This window comes from Hibiscus syriacus, unplaced genomic scaffold, assembly GCF_006381635.1.
Source record: "Hibiscus syriacus cultivar Baekdansim isolate YM2019G1 unplaced genomic scaffold, ASM638163v2 tig00110610_pilon, whole genome shotgun sequence".
NCBI classification, from domain to species: domain Eukaryota; kingdom Viridiplantae; phylum Streptophyta; class Magnoliopsida; order Malvales; family Malvaceae; genus Hibiscus; species Hibiscus syriacus.
This window is the reverse complement of record NW_024062800.1, coordinates 2,247,406-2,265,076: the sequence shown is the minus strand read 5'-3', so window position 1 is coordinate 2,265,076 and position 17,671 is coordinate 2,247,406. Positions and strand designations below refer to the sequence as shown.

The following is a 17,671-nucleotide window of genomic DNA, read 5'->3' as shown; positions in this document are numbered from 1 at the left end:
GGTTTTTAAAAATGCAAAAAATATAGTTTTGCCGTCGATGACCGGCGGCCGTCGCCGATCAACGGCGGCGGCGAGGTGGCCGAATTCTGGAGACTCATCGTGTTCTTCATTTTAAAGAACAGACGAGAGAGTTTGAAAAAGAGGGAGGGGGCATTCGGTTGAGAGGAAGAGAAATGGAAAATTAAGGAAGCGAAGTGGCTTAAATGCTTGGCCCGTTAACCCATTGCATCGCCCATGACCCGACCCGGCCACCCCTAGATCCACGCGTTTTGTAAAAGAAATGGAGCAATCCAGGTTTTCGTCCCTCTATGATTTTACAAGCTGATTTTGGTCTCCAATCGAGTTTACATCTTGGTTTTAGTTCGAAATTTGGCCACTCAATTCGCTGTAATTTCAATTTAACCCTTTGGTGATTATTTTTATTATTTTTATTCCTTTCGTATAACTATTATCATTTTTTATTATGTTTCTTATTTTATTTTATATATATATTCATTTTGGTTTTCCATTTATTTATATTTTATTACTATTTTAATTATATTGTATATATGTATATATATATAAATATTTAGTTTTCTCTTTATTATTATTATCTTTGTATATATTATGTTGTTATTTCATTTCTTTTATTTATCTTGTTTTATTTATTTATTTTTCTTGTCTAGTTGTTATGTATTTATTTATTTACATACTTTTTTTACTTTATTTTTTTTATTTATTTTTTTTCGTTTGTTTTATTTCATCTATTTCTTATCGTCATTATTTTCGATTCACTTTCATTTTTTTCCCTTAACATTCATTTTCCTTTAAGGGTACGTTTTCAATTAATCAGTGGTAAGTATTCAGGTCGACATTTTACCTTTCAATTTAAACTTATAATTTTCTTAATTAAAGACAACTGGAAATTATGTAGTACCGAAAGGGCAGTTCAAGGGTGCTAACCCTTCCTTGACTGTAACCGACTCCCGAATCTGAGATATCTCTGGCACGATGCAGATCAGGTAAGAAATAAGGTATTCGGTCAACCTATTTATTTTTAAAAAAATGATCGGTGGCGACTCCAATTCATTTAATTCAAGTCGAAGCCTAAATTCTGGGTCCAACAGAAAGGCGGTTCCGACAGCTTGGCGACTCCGCTGGGGACACAGGTAAGTGAGTCAGGCTAAGGTAATTTCCAGTTGTCTTTTTAACGAAAAGGGTAAGTTTAAATTTTAGAGTAACATTTCGATTCTTTTACTTACTTTTGATTATATTTTCGAGTAAATAGTTGTACTAATCGTTTTCTAATGATTTCAGCCTTCAATGTTTTTTTCACTTAAGGCTCTAAACCCAAGCTCAAAACCCGTTTTTAAGTGGGTTGAAAGCGACGCATTCGTGTGAATTTATTCACCGCATATGCCTAGCAAGTAGCCTTCGGGATTCATATACCTTATGTCTTCGTGTGAATTTATTCTCCGCATAGACATAAGGGAATGTGTCCCCTCGAGTTTAACTTGGTCCACACAAGCCTGTGATGGGTTTAGGACTAAAGGTCTGGTAAGCCCAAGGGGCACCGGCAAGGAGAACTCAGGTACCTTTTTTTATAACCTAAACTGAGAGACTGTGGAGAATTAGAGCCTACCCCGAAACCACATTCCAAAACCTATGATATTTTTACCCTAACCATGTTTTTTTGTTTTCTCCCTTTCGTCATTTCATGTTTGTTTATTTTATTTTTTCTTTTGTACTAACTTTTTGCCTGTGTTTGTTTTTATTAGCATTTGCATCATAACAAGAGGCCATTGATCCCTAAAAAGCATTTATTACACACAAAATAATTTGAACAAATGGACAAAGGTGTTGTAATACAAGAGATTAAAAACTCTGAGGTACGACTATGGTCCGAGAAGACTCAGAAAGAGAAGGGAGACAATCTTCAAGGAAACTATGTTTCAGAGCTGGTCAACTATGCCTCTATCAGCCTAAAACAGAATGACGTGCAAGAGCTTCGAGACATCTGGGATAGTTGGAAGAATGATCAGAAACAGAAGTTTAGCCAACGGTACGGTGACATTGCACTTTTGCTTCAGATCAAGACTGATGAGCCCTTAATCAGAGCCTTTGTTAAATTCTGGAACCTGGGATACAATTGCTTTACTTTTAATCAAGAGGACATGGTACCTACCATTGAAGAGTACACTACACTGTTGCATTGTGAAAGTATCAAGATAGAGAGGGCCTATCTTAAACACATAAAAAGCCAGCCTTTCAAGAATGCACTATCCAAGGTTGCCGGGGTTGACGAAAACTGGGTAACTGATCGGGCTCGATGTAAAGGCAACGGGGAAGGAATTGCTTGGCTTTATATCAAGCAACTAATGAAGCACCATCCCGATGAGTGGAAGACAATAAACCTATTTACATTAGGTCTATATGGTCTAATTATATTTCTAAAGACCTTGGGATACATCGATGCCGCTGTAGTGGAGCTATTCGAACAACTCCTGAGGAGGGTCAATCCAGCACCGACCATCTTAGCCGAGACTTTCCGATCTCTCAACCATTGTAGAAGAATTGGCGGAGGAAGGTTCACTGGGTGTGTTCAACTCCTTCAAGTCTGGATTCACAGCCACTTCTGGAAGACCAATGGGGTTGCTTACCGCCTTTTCAGCACCACATATTCACCTCTAGGTGAATTCATCACCATGAAATGGCATGAAGGTGCCTCAAAAGAAAAATGGATGTAGGTCTTTACGCATCTTCAGGACCGGGATATTGTCTGGAGAGCCCCCTGGTTGTTCCTCAGTGACGTTCTTTTCAGATGTGGGGACTCTGACACTATGACCTTACTTGGACTTTGGGGTGCGGTTGGGTATGCTCCATTGTTAGCACTTAGACAATATGGGGCATGTCAGTTTGTCCCAGCAACATGCGGACTAGCTAGATCAGAGTTTGAGTATCACGGTGACAGCTATAAGAAGATGATCAAAGAAGCAGCCGATTCATGGAGGAAAGTATTTCGGGTGGATGTTGTAGCTGCCAGAAGCATGCTCACTCCGGATTATGTGGAGTGGTGAAGATTGAGGAAAAATAACAACGTCCCTGTGCCAGACTGTGAGGACACCCGGACCATGGAGGAACATCTCAGGCATGTCCCTTCTGAGCTTGAGATAGCCAAGACCGAGTTTGAAGTTGTGAATAATGAGCTAAAGCAGAGGATAAGGGAACTTGAAGCCGAGCGCTATCAGTGGAAGCTAGATGCCGACTCTCAGAAAGATCGAGCAGATAAACTGGAAAGCGAACAGAAGAGAGTCCGTTTTGAGCTCAAAGACTTGAGAAAGGGATATCAAGATAAGGTCAAGGATAACTCCAAGTTGAAGGTAACCTCTGAATATTGGAAAGATGAAGCTCATAGCCTGAAAAGAAAGTTCGAGGGGCCTGATGAGAGAGTTTGGAAGGAGCAGATGAAGACTGCCCAAAGACACTTGGCAGATAGTCAATATCAGAACCAGCGCTTGAGAGTTCGGGTAGCTGACTTAGAAAAACAACATGAGAAAGATGGCAAGACAATAGCAGAGTTAGAAGCTATTGTAGATGGGTTCAAGAGGCAAGAAAACGAGCTTCAGATAGTGCCCTTCGACGGAGGATTACAATGGCGTTTCCGTTGGGAACAAGCACAGCGAAGGGTAAAGGCCCGAGATACAACCATCCGAGATTTCCTGGATCAAGTGCAAAAAGCAACCCGTCATCTTCACGGCCTAGCAAGGGAAGCTGGAGTGGTTCGACAAGGCATTCAACCAGTGACAGATGAAGGCAGAAGACTTGTTAACCTACTGGAGGCCGTTCGGGGTCTAGAGTCCGAATGTACCTTTAATTTGTTTTTATGTCTCTTAAAAGATAAAACATTTTTGTCTGAATAAGGATTATTTATAATAATGAACACTTTTCTGGATCAATGCCTCCAAATTGCATAACAGTATACGTTGCATATTTTGCATTTATATCTCATGTTAGTTTTTTTATTTTATATTTTCCATGCTTTTGCATTCGTATTAACTAACAGAACATGTCTCAGACACCAAGCTTACCACCACAAGCATTAGATATGCATCACCCGCACAATACTCGAACAAAAAAGAGACAAATGGAGGCCAGAATGGAGAAGATCGAAGAGAACATGGCAAGACTACAGAAAGAACTGGAGGACAAAATGACTCAGAATAGTCAAAGTACTCTGGAGTCCATCAAGAAAAACTAGGAGTCCTTGGTCGACCAAATCGTGGCCAAGTTATCGGGTTTATAACAAGCTAGTGCATTAGGGGGCATTTCTTCCGAGAGGGTGGCCATACCACCAACCCCACAAGTGGTTATCTCACCCGGAGTATTACCTGAGAACTCATCAGCTACCAAAGCAAAAATTGCACCTACTGTTAGGATACAAACTTCTACGATCATCCCTAACGATCATCCGAATGATTATCATGTCCCAGACTTTGATGAGGAAGATAAAGCTAAAAAGGTGGAAGAAAAGATAAAAATGTTAGAAGATCAAATGAAGATGGTCCAGGGAGACCATGATTATTATGGAGTGGATGCAATGGAGCTGAGCCTAGTTCTAGACTTGGTGCTTCCACCAAAGTTTAAAGTTCCTAAGTTTGAAAAGTTCGACGGGAACAACTGCCCTTCAGCCCATATCACTATGTTCTGTCGAAAGATGACAGGATATGGGGGGAATGACCAACTCCTGATCCATTGCTTTCAGGAGAGCCTGTCCGGTTCAGCTATTCGGTGCTACAACCAGCTTAGCCGAACTCATATCAAGACGTGGAAAGACTTAGCCAAGTCTTTCTTGGAGCAGTATAAGCATATCAACGATATGAGACCAGACCAGGTTATGTTACAAAGCTTGGAGAAGAAACACAATGAGAGTTTCCGACAGGACACACAGAGATGGAGGGATTTATCTGTGCAAGTTCATCCACCCTTGGATGAAAAGGAAACTAGAAAGTTATTTGTACAGACCCTGAAGGCACCTTACTTCAGGCACTTGGTAGCAATCACGCCGGGAAGTTTCTCAGATTTAGTCATGGCCGGTGAAATGATCAAGTTGGCCATTAAACAAGGAAAGATTGAGGGAGGAGACTCCAGTAAAAAACCTCTCATGAAAAACAAAGAGCGAGAGATCAATAATGTAAGCACCTACAACGTCAACAAGGGGGTTACGATCTCAAGTTCAAATTCCACAGCAGCTGTACCATCCGGTACTTCTAGACAGAACCAGAGGGAACCAAGAAGGGAAAGGGAGCAATTTGACCCCATTCCCATGACGTATAAAGAATTATACCAACAACTCTTCGACACTCATGCAGTGTCGCCTTATCCTATGAACCCAATAAATCCCCCAATAAATCCCCCTTACCCGAAATGGTATGACGAGAACGCTCACTGCGAATACCACGGCGGTGTGCAGGGGCATTCAAATGAAAGTTGTCTCGTATTCAAGAGACTTGTGCAACGAATGCGGAACAAGAATTGGATCACTTTCAACTCCGGAGCACCAAACGTTGCCCAGAATCCCTTGCCCAATCATCAGGAGACAGGAATCAATGCTGTTACTACCGAAGGGGGCAGGAGAATCAAATCGAGGGTTTCAGAGATCAAATCTCCTTTGGCTTGGGTATGGAGCCAAATGGTAAAGGCGGGATTTCTTGCACCATATCCAGATACGACAGAAAATAAAAATGGTAACCATTGTTGTTACCACAACGAAGAAGGGCATAAAGTGCAAGATTGCCCAAAATTCAGATTGTTAGTCCAGCTCATGATGGACTGGAAAGAGTTGGAGTTTTGCGAAGAAATTCAAGATTCGTTGGAAGAAGATGTTTGTGCCACCGGAGAATCATCAGACATAAGATTTGGTAGGGGTAGTCCTTTGATAATTACCCCTAAGGCAAATATGACAGTGACAACACCAGCCAAAGTGGTAATCACAGCACCTCGGCCATTTCAATATAAGGACAATCGGCAAGTGCCATGGAAATACGAATGTCAGGTGAGTACTTCCAAAGGATGCGATAGCAAAATGGGGCAAAGACCACTTGAGCCATTCAAAGAAGATGTGCTAGTGGTCAATGAACCTATAAAGGAGGAAGAAGCTAGAGAGTTCCTCAAGATTTTGAAGTACAGCGAGTACAACATTGTAGAACAGCTCCACAACTTACCTACGCGTACTTCAATGCTAGTATTTTTTTTAAATTCGGAGGCACACCGAAAAGTACTGTTGAATGTCCTTAATCAAACGTTCGTGCCACAAGACATACCAGTCAACAAGATGGATCGACTGGTGAACAATATTCAAGCTGATAATCTCATCTCGTTTTCAGATGATGAGATTCCATCGGGAGGAAGAGGCCGAACAAAGGCGTTACACATTACTACCTACTGTAAGGGGCACGCTTTACCAAGCGTCTTAATCGATAACGGCTCAGCCCTAAATGTGATGCCCTTGGTTACATTGAAAAGGCTACCAATAGATACATCTCATATGAGAGCTTGTCATAATGTGGTCCGAGCATTTGACGGGACCAAAAGAGAGGTAATCGGAAAGATTGAGGTACCGTTGACCATCGAACCAGCCACCTATGATGTTGAGTTCCTTGTGATGGATATCATGTCGTCCTATAGTTGTCTTTTGGGAAGGCCATGGATTCATAAGGCAAGTGCAGTACCCTCCACGTTGAACCAAAAAGTTAAATTTGTTATTAACAGGGCCTTAGTAATTATCAATGCTGAGGAAGATATCGTGGCAAGCGTGACCATGGAGGCCCCATACATCGAAGTAGATGAGGAATAGGTAGAATGTTCGTTCCGCTTCTTGGAATTTGTTAATGCCGCATTCTTGGCAGAAGGAAAGAGGATTCCAAGACCCCGACTCTCCAAATGCACAAGGATGGAGATCAAGCAAACCTTGGGCCGAGGCGCCGGGACCGGGAGAGGTTTTGGGAAATATTTGCAAGGAAGGATTAATCATGTCCTTCCTGTTTCAAAATTAGATCAACTTGGGCTCGGTTTCCAGCCCGGTTATCATGAAAAGGGAAAGGAAATCCAAAAGAATCGGGAGAGAAGATTAGCCAGATTAACTGGAAACGAATTCCAGTAGAAGCCTATGACATTCCCACCTCTTTTCAGAACATTCAAGTCAGGTGGTTATGCATTTGAAACCACCATATCCGAGTTAAAAGTGGCTCTGGAAGATCTAAACATCAATGTCGTGACCACAGAAGATGTTGACAACGGAGATAGATTCGGGATATGCCCTCTGCCACCTGAGTTCGTGCCTAGCATTTGGTCGGTGGAAGAACTACCTGTGGTTTACAAGAGTTTTTCAGAGTAATATTCGAACTATCCCTATTTTCCTATACCCGAGGCAATAGGTGATCTTTTGTAAGGGTGAATAAATATTTTGTTTAAGTTTAATAAAAGATGCATTTTTTTCCCCATGGCAAACAAATTTTCCTTTTTCTATCTCCTTCATTCCAGTACTTAATTTCCACTTGCTTTCGAAGTTAATTCTTGATTGTTCCGTGTGGGATATTATCCTCTCACGCACGCACATTTTTCTTCTTTCAGGTCCCCCGATAACGATAATGTAGGCACTGATGATCCTGATCCGGAGGTGGATTTTGAATCAACCATTTGTCTTGGGGAATTTGATGAATGCGATAATGAAGAGGAGTGCAACTTGCCTACCGAATTGTTGAGAATGATAGAAAGAGAAGAAAAGAAAATACTGTCACATGAGGAGGCGGTCGAAACCTTAAATTTGGGCACTAAGGAAGATCGAAAGGAGGTTAAAATCGGCACAACTCTTTCGCCTGAAGCAAGAGAAAACCTGATAGTCTTACTTCAGGAGTACAGAGATGTGTTCGCTTGGTCGTATCAAGACATGTCGGGGCTAGAAACAGATATGGTAGTTCACAAACTACTAATCAAACCAGAATTCAAACCTGTGCAGCAAAAACTGAGAAGAATGCGACTAGAAATGGTCCTTAAGATCAAGGAAGAAGTCAAGAAGCAATTTGATGCCGGTTTTCTTCAAGTGGCCAAATACCCGGAGTGGGTAGCCAACATAGTGCTTGTACCGAAGAAGGACGGGAAAGTACGCATGTGTGTTGATTACCGGGACCTTAACAAGGCAAGTCCCAAAGACAACTTTCCTCTACCGCACATAGACACTCTGGTGGACAATAAAGCCGGGAACGCCTACTTTTCATTCATGGATGGATTTTCGGGGTACAATCAGATCAAGATGCATCCTGAAGACATGGAGAAGACCACTTTCATCACAATGTGGGGAACTTTCTGTTACAAAGTGATGCCTTTCGGATTATAGAATGCTGGGGAAACCTATCAGAGAGCTATGGTGACCCTGTTCCATGACATGATGCACAAAGAGATCGAACTTTATGTCGACGACATGATTGTCAAGGCACAGACCGAGAATGAACATGTCGAGAATTTGAGAAAGCTCTTCCAGAGATTGAGGAAATTCCAGTTACGACTGAACCCTAGCAAGTGTACCTTCGGGGTGACATCCGAGAAGCTATTAGGCTTTGTAGTCAGTAGAAAAAGCATCGAGGTTGATCCTGATAAGGTTAAGGCTATCCAAAATCTACCTCCACTACGAACCCAAAAGGAGGTCCGAGGTTTTTTAGGAAGATTGAATTACATAGCTCGGTTTATATCTCAGTTAACTGACAAGTGTGATCCAATCTTTCGCCTTCTCCGAAAAAATAGCCCTGGAGCATGGGATGAAAACTGTCAGATTGCATTCGAGAAGATAAAAGAGTACTTGTCTCGCACTCCTATCCTGATGTCCCCCATCCCAGGCAAACCTCTGTTCTTGTATCTCTCCATATTCGAGAACTCCATGGGGTGTGTCCTGGGTCAACATGACGAGTCTGGGAAGAAGGAAAGAGCCATCTACTATTTAAGCAAGAAGTTCACCGATTGCGAGGTCCGATATCCTCCTATTGAGAAGGTTTGTTGTGCTCTGATCTGGGCTACAAAAAGACTCCGACAATATATGCTGTATCACACTACTTGGATGATTTCCAAGTTAGATCCATTAAAATACATGATGGGTGTGCATGCTCTATCCGGAAGGTTAGCCCGATGACAGATGCTTTTGTCTGAATTCGACATCGAATATGTGAGCCAAAAAGGGGTAAAAAACAGTGCCATATCCGATTTTTTGGCAAGCAGAACTGATGAGAGCTATGAGCCGCTGGACTTTGATTTCCCAGACGAAGACTTAATGTCCATATCTTTAAAAGAAGCAAGCATTTCGGCGGACAGTTCCTGGAGTATGCACTTCGATGGGGCATCAAATGCATTATGACATGGCATCGGGGCAATCATGATTTCTACAGAAGGGAGTCACTACCCATTTACCAGCAGACTAAACTTCGATTGCACCAATAACATGGCAGAATATGAAGCCTGTGTCATGGGAATTCGAGCTGCACTGGGGCAGAATATAAAGACTTTGCAGGTGTATGGAGACTCAGCCTTAGTAGTCTATCAGCTCCGAGGAGAATGGGAAACCAAGGATATAAAGCTGTTAGAGTACCGGAAACTAGTGCTGGATCTGCTCAAAGAGTTCGACGAAGTCACCTTTCACTACGTGCCTAGAGAAGAAAATCAAATGGCTGACGGTTTAGCTACCTTGGCAGCCGCATTCAAGGCTGGTGGGGAGTCTGAAATGATGCCAATTAACATGCAGTCGTATGAATACCCAGCTCATTGTTACCAAATTGAAGAAGTGAAAGACACTAAGCCTTGGTACTACGACGTTTTGCAGTAAATCAAGCATCGGAGTTATCCAGAAAAAACCACCGAAACTGAGAAGAGAACCCTTAGAAGGTTGGCAGCTGGATACGTCCTTGACGAAGAGGTTTTATACAAGAAGAGCCATAGTCAAGTCTTGTTAAGGTGCGTCGATGCTGAAGAGGAAAAAATGATAGTGGAAGAAGTATATGATGGGGTTTGTGGAGCACATGCAAATGGACATATGATGTCAAGACAAATAATGAGATGCGGATATTTTTGGTCCACACTGGAAAGCGATTGCATCAACTATGCTAGAAGATGTCATAAATGTCAGATTTACGGAGATAAAATCAATGTTCCACCTCATCCACTTCATGTAATGACGTCACTATGGCCTTTCTCTGTGTGAGGCATGGACGTTATCAGGCAAATCCATCCGAAGGCTTCAAATGGTCACCGTTTCATCCTCGTAGTGATCGATTACTTCACAAAATGGGTAGAAGCTGCATCATATGCCAGTGTCACTCAGTCCACTATTTGTAAGTTTCTGAAGAAAGAGATCATATGTCGGTATGGTCTACTTGAAAGGATCATCACCGATAATGTTACAAACTTAAACAACAAGATGATGAATGCTGCTTGTGAATAGTTCAACATAAAGCATCACAATTCTACTGTGTATAGACCAAAGATGAATGGAGCAGTAGAAGCAGCAAACAAAAACATTAAGAAGATAGTAGAGAAAACGACTGAAACTTACAAAGACTGGCATGAGAAGTTACCTTTTGCTGTGTTCGCTTATCGAACCACGGTACGAACCTCGACTGGGGCAACTCCATTTTCACTAGCCTATGGAATGGAAGCAGTGCTACCCATTGAAGTCAAAATTCCGTCTCTCCGAGTCTTGACAGAAGTCAAACTGGACGATATAGAGTGGGTACAATCCATATATGATCAGCTTAATCTGATAGATGAAAAAAGACTGAAAGCCATTCATCATGGTCAAATCTATCAGAAACGAATGATCCGAGCACATGACAAAAAGGTGCACCCGAGAATATTCCGAGAAGAAGATCTAGTGCTAAAAAGAATTTGGCTAGTCTAGAAAGATTTCCGAGGAAACTGGACGCCAAATTGGGAAGGACCTTATGTTGTGAAAAAAGCCTTCTCCGGGGGAGCCCTTGTCTTGGCTGAAATGGACGGACCTGAACTGCCACATCACATCAACTCGGATGTAGTCAAAAAATACTCCGCTTAGGATGAAAACCCGAAAGGACATCCTAAGTTGAAAAAAAGAAGAAAAAAAAGAAAAAAACGTTTAGGGTGAAAACCCGAAAGGGCGCCCTAAATTGAAAAAAGAAAAAGAAAAAGAGGAAAAAGAACGAAAGAAAAAGAAAGAAAACAAGGTGGGTTCAAGATGAAAACCCGCAAAGGGCGTCTTGCAACCAATGATGGGTCCAATTTGAAAACCCAGAAAGGGAAATTTGGATACTAACAGTGGAAACATCCCGGTACAAACTCAACAAATCGGAGAAATGTTGCGCTTTTCGGAATGTTGTCGCATTTTCAAAGATCCTTTGGCAAAGGCTGCATGTAAGGTCACCAAATGGCTTTTCAGCTCAGAAGTGCTCACATTATCGAGATCTAAGACATTCATTTACACATCATCGTGTATTTGTTTTGTAGAATGTTTGTCATATTTGTTCTTCTTCTCCCTTATGAATAAAGACAATCTTCCCTCTAATTCCTTTTTGAGCATCTTGAATTGGACTTAAACCTAATGATTTATTTATTTTTGTGAAAGATAATCGCATATTATTGTACAAAGATTCATTAAAAAGTACAGGTTCCCGAAAGCCGATCAAGGCTTATGCACATACTTGAGATGGTCGAGAAGCATCTCCCAAATCAAAATAGAATGTGCACACCAGATTTAAACATTTGAAGAACTCAAGATCAGGGATCAGAACTTCAGGATTTCAAAATCAAGAGTCAACAACGACTGGCCACTGGAGATCGAGATTTCTCTCCATAGCCCACAATAACATATGGTGCATATGCATTTTAGGCATACCTAAGAGCATGACATCCATAACATCGCATATATGCATATCTTTGCAAGTTTTACCTAGAGCCAATTTCAACTTCACATCGAAGGATATTGGACTCCAGACAACGCAAGTTCAACTTCACGACGAATGGACCGTTGGTTGTCAACAACAACTTCCCAAATTCAGAGCCAATTTCAACTTCACAGCGAAGGATATTGGACTCCAGACAACGCAAGTTCAACTTCACCACGAAGGGACCGCTGGTTGTCAACAACAACTTCCCAATTTCAGAGCCAATTTCAACTTTACAGCGAAGGATATTGGACTCCAGACAACACAAGTTCAACTTCATGATGAAGGGACACCTGGCTGTCAACAACAACTTCCCAAATTCAGAGCCAATTTCAACTTCACAGCGAAGGATATTGGACTCCAGACAACGCAAGTTTAACTTCACGACGAAGGGACCGCTGGTTGTCAACAACAACTTCCCAATTTCAGAGCCAATTTCAAATTCACAACGAAGGATATTGGACTCAAGACAACGCAAGTTCAACTTCACAATGAAGGGACCACTGGTTGTCAACAACAACTTCCCAATTTCAGAGCCAATTTCAACTTCACAGCGAAGGATATTGGACTCAAGACAACGCAAGTTCAACTTCATGACGAAGGGACCGCTGGTTGTCAATAAATAATTTCCCAATTTCAGAGCCAATTTCAACTTCACAGCGAAGAATATTGGACTCGAGACAACGCAAGTTCAACTTCACAACGAAGGGATGACTGGTTATCAACAAACAACTTTTCAGTTACACCCGCGATTTCAATTCCACAACGGAGGATATCGTGCCACTCGAGACAACACAAGTTCAACTTCACGACGAAGGGTAGGGTGGTTGTCAACAAACAATTTCCCAGTTCCAGAACCAATTTCAACTTCACAGTAGAGGATATTGGCCTCGAAACAACACAACTTACATTGGATTTCAACTTCACGACGAAGGATATCCAATACTCAGGCTCAACTTCAAGGAAAATGAGTCACCTGCAACACAGCAACACCGAAGTCTTTAGGACAAGTTCCACCTTCACGGTGAAGTATCTAGAAATAGAAGACGATCCATGAATTACTTTTTAATACTCTGAGTTCGATTTCAACTTCACTACGAAGGATTTCGTGTTCAGAATTTTGCCATTTTTTGACTCAACCTCACGACGAGGGAGTCGTTACATGTTTCAAATTGACAAACCAGTTTTAACATCAGATTGTAACTCTACGACAAAGGATATTTAATGTGAACGAAAAGTGTATTTTTTAATCTTTGCTCTATCCCCGTTACACGACTATGGGCAAAGAGGGACAGCTGTCGACACACTTTTTTATGACCAAAATAAACATATATTTATATATTATATATATATTGCATAAATATTATCATTATTTTACTAAACTAATACATTTTACATTTGTCTCATTTCTGTATCAGGCCCAAAATTTCATTTGGCCTAGCAGGAGCACCCAAACCGGTCCAACCTCAACCCAAATCAGTTAGGGTTTTTACAACCCTAACCCTATCACTCGTTCCAGCTAGCGCCGCAGTAGCCAAGGAGACTTTCCCTCGCCTTTCTCTCCGAGTTTCCCGACCGTACAGCTCATCTCCAACAGCCCCGAGATCTCCGGCTCAACAAATAATAGAGTTAGAGTTCTAATAGGAATTAAACTATAAAATCTTAGGCTATAAATCCCATGTAACTAGAACACTCACACACACGGTTTTTGGCACAGAGAATTTTCATACGAAAATACGCACAAAGATTACGAAGCAAAAACAAAGTTCCTGAAGCATATTTTGTAATATTTTCTCGAAGTGAAATAAAGGTAAGGTTCATACCTTTTTAAATTTTCAGCTTGCATGTTTCGTTGTGGCCTTCGTTTTTAAAAAAAAAAACCGAACGTCAATGACCAAAGGGGGAAGGCTTCGAAATTTCGAACCTAGATCTACTATCCTTGAGGTGTTTTTTCAAAAAAGTGTTTTGATATTTGAAGAGAGTGTACGAAGAGGTTTTTAAAAATGCAAAAAATATAGTTTTGCCGCCGATGACTGGTGGCCGTCACCGATCAACGGCGGCGGCGAGGCGGCGCTGAGGCGGCCGGATTCTGGAGACTCATCGTGTTCTTCATTTTGAAGAACAGACGAGAGAGTTTGAAAAAGAGGGAGGGGGCATTCGGTTGAGAGGAAGAGAAATGGAAGATTAAGGAAGTGAAGTGGCTTAAATGCTTGGCCCGTTAACCCATTGCATCGCCCATGACCCAACCCGGCCACCCCTAGATCCGCGCGTTTTGTAAAAGAAAGGGAGCAATCCCGTTTTTCGTCCCTCTATATTTTTACAAGCTGATTTTGGTCTCCAATCGAGTTTACATCTTGGTTTTAGTTCGAAATTTGGCCACTCAATTCGCTGTAATTTCAATTTAACCCTTTTGTGATTATTTTTTATTATTTTTATTCCTTTCGTATAACTATTATCATTTTTTATTATGTTTCTTATTTTATTTTATATATATATTCATTTTGGTTTCCATTTATTTATATTTTATTACTATTTTTATTATATTGTATATATGTATATATATATATATATATAGTTTTCTCTTTATTATTATTATCTTTGTATATATTATGTTGTTATTTCATTTCTTTTATTTATCTTGTTTTATTTATTTATTTTTCTTGTCTAGTTGTTATGTATTTATTTATTTACATACATTTTTTTACTTTATTTTTTTTATTTATTTTTTTTTCGTTTGTTTTATTTCATCTATTTCTTATCGTCTTTATTTTCGATTCACTTTCATTTTTTCCCTTAACATTCATTTTCCTTTAAGGGTACGTTTTCAATTAATCAGTGGTAAGTATTCAGGTCGACATTTTATCTTTCAATTTAAACTTATAATTTTCTTAATTAAAGACAACTGGAAATTATGTAGTACCGAAAGGGCAGTTCAATGGTGCTAACCCTTCCTTGACTGTAACCGACTCCCGAATCCGACACATATCTGGCACGATGCAGATCAAGTAAGAAATAAGGTATCCGGTCAACCTATTTATTTTTAAACAAATGATCGGTGGTAACTCCAATTCATTTAATCCAAGTCGAAGCCTAAATTCGGGGTCCAATCGAAAGGCGGTTCCGACAGCTACCATTCGAATATAAACTTGACGAAGTTGGAGGAGACGACATATTTGGAGAAGGGGGTTGTAACACTTCGATCTGTGGAGCTGTTTCTTTACTTGCAATTTCAAACTTGACATCACCTGCATTTTCTTCCCAAGACCAGCTTGCATCCTCATTGAAAATCACATTTCTACTGATTATTATTTTGCCATCAATAGGACTTTACAACCTGTAAGATTTGGACTCAGAACAATAACCAACAAAAATGCATTTTGTTGATTTTTCATCAAGTTTGCTGCGTTTATGTGAGTCAACTAAAGTATAAGAAACATAACCAAAAACCTTTAAGTGGCTTACCCAAGGTCTTTTTCCGTACCAAGCCTCATATGGAGTTTGATTGAGAACAACCCTTGTTGGTGACAAATTCAACAAGTAGACTGCAGTTGCAACATCTTCTGCCCATAATTGATTCGGAAGTCCTTTAGCTTTCAACATGCTTCTTGCCATTTCCACAACCGTTCGATTTTTCCGTTCAGCAACACCGTTCTCTGGAGTGTATGGAGCAGTTAGCTCTCTTCTCAGACCTTGTTCTTCACAGAAACTATTAAACTCATGTGATACAAATTCACCGCCTCTATCTGTACGCAGAGCCTTGATGCATCTTCCAGTTTGCTTCTCCACAAGTGCCTTGAATCTTTTGAATTTTTCAAATGTTTCTGACTTGAACTGTAAGAAGTAAACCCAACTCATCCGGCTACAATCATCTGTAAATAATAAAAAAATATCTACTCCCACCAAATGATTGAGTTTTCATGGGACCAACCACATCAGCATGTACAAGTTCAAGGCACCTCAATGCCCTTCTAGACTTCCCCACAGGAAATGATTTTTTACATTGTTTTCCATATATGCACCCTTCACACATATCTAAAGACTCAATTTTAGGCAATCCATCAACCATTTTCTTTTGACACAATAATTTCAAACCTTTGACATTTAAATGGCCATACCTCAAATGCCATAATCTCGACTCACTGGTTTCTTTGACAGCAAGTGCATGGTTTTGAACATCAGAAATAGCAAGTGGGAATAACTTGTTTGGTGTCATGCGAACGTCAACTATAGTTTGATCTGATTTTTTATCTTTGATCACACATGAGACATCATCGAACATGATAGAGTATCCAGTAGCCATGAGTTTCCCTACACTCAACAGATTTTGTGATAGACTTGGAATGTAATAAACATAATAGAGAAGTTTCACATTACTAGAACTGCTTTTGACTGCCACATTGCCCTTCCCTTCCACTTGAAATTGCTTGTTGTCTCCAAGTGTTATTTTTTTTAAGGTTTCGTCAATCTCGTTGAATAATGACTTCACACCAGTCATATGATTCGAGCACCCACTGTCTAGAAACCAAATGTTGCTATGACTTGATGCATTTTCTTGATACACCATGAATAATTTGATCTCATCATCTTCTTGCTCTGCATAACTTGCTTGTTCCTGCTTTGATCTTCGCCAGCAATCTGCCTTCACATGCCCAAATTTTTTACAGTAACAACATTGGATAAACCTTTTGTAATCTCGTTGTTGTGTTTGATTTTGGTATCCATCGCTTCAGCCTCGTCCTCTGCCACGACCTCCTCGTCCACGAGATCCAACCTGACCTCGCCATTTTTGTTCATTTTTCTGGGGAAATGCCTCCCCTTTCACATGAAAAGCCCTTTCCTCGGTCTTCTCTTCCGTTCTGTTCAACCTCGTCTCATGGGACTGCAATGATCCCATTAATTCATCAAATGTGAATGTTTCCAGGTCTTTGGATTCTTCTATGGCAGCCACTACATGATCAAACTTAGGAGTGAGACTCCTTAAAATTTTTGCAACAATTGTTTGATCATTAATATTCTCCCCATAAGACCGCATTTTGTTGACAATTTCAGCAACTCTGGATAAAAAATCCTGCACCGGCTCTCCACCTTTCATCTGCAAGGTTTCAAAATCCCGACGAAGTGATTGAAGTTTTATCTTCATTACCTTAGAGGAGCCTTGAAATGTTGTTTGCAAGATTCCCCAAGCTTCTTTCGCTATATTTGCTGCAGCAATTTTCAAGAAAACTATCTCATGAACGACTTGTTGGATAAAAAATAATGCCTTTGAGTCCTTCTTCTTATTGTCTCTCAATCTCGCCTCTTCATCTGGTTCGATATAGCCATTCTCAACTAAGTCCCAAATATCTTGAGACTTGAACAAGGTCTTCATCTTGATGCTCCAGAACTCATAGCTTTCTCCGTTGAAGATTGGAATCGATAGTTGAGATACATTCACGATATTGCCGTTAGTCGCCATTTGTTATAAATCCCCGCTACAAACGAACCTGGCTCTAGATGCCAAAAATGTAGAAAAAATAAAGAAACAATGGACTTTTAGATGACAGAACTTTCTGCTTTTATTCAATGCTTAGAATGAAACAAACATAGGCCTTATATAGGCTTGACAACACAACAAACTGACAGAAAAAAGGAACCACTATTGCACGTAAATAACAATAAAATCAGAAAAATAAGGAACCACAACAGTCGATACTAAAAATAGGATGACTTTGAATCATTCTCCAACAGTTCTTGCCAAA

General features: G+C 40.5%; 1 protein-coding gene across 1 annotated transcript; it reads right to left on the bottom strand.

The window, feature by feature from the left end:
* Positions 1-16,637: 16,637 nt before the first annotated feature.
* On the bottom strand, positions 16,638-17,388 carry LOC120135620. Its single transcript, XM_039151869.1, has one exon. The coding sequence runs from the start codon at positions 17,386-17,388 to the stop codon at positions 16,660-16,662; it is 729 nt and encodes a 242-aa protein (XP_039007800.1). The 3' UTR covers positions 16,638-16,659.
* Positions 17,389-17,671: the final 283 nt, after the last annotated feature.

Coding starts and splice junctions, on each gene's coding strand:
- LOC120135620 (XM_039151869.1), bottom strand. CDS start 17,388: ATGGCGACTAACGGCAATATCGTGAATGTATCTCAACTATCGATTCCA.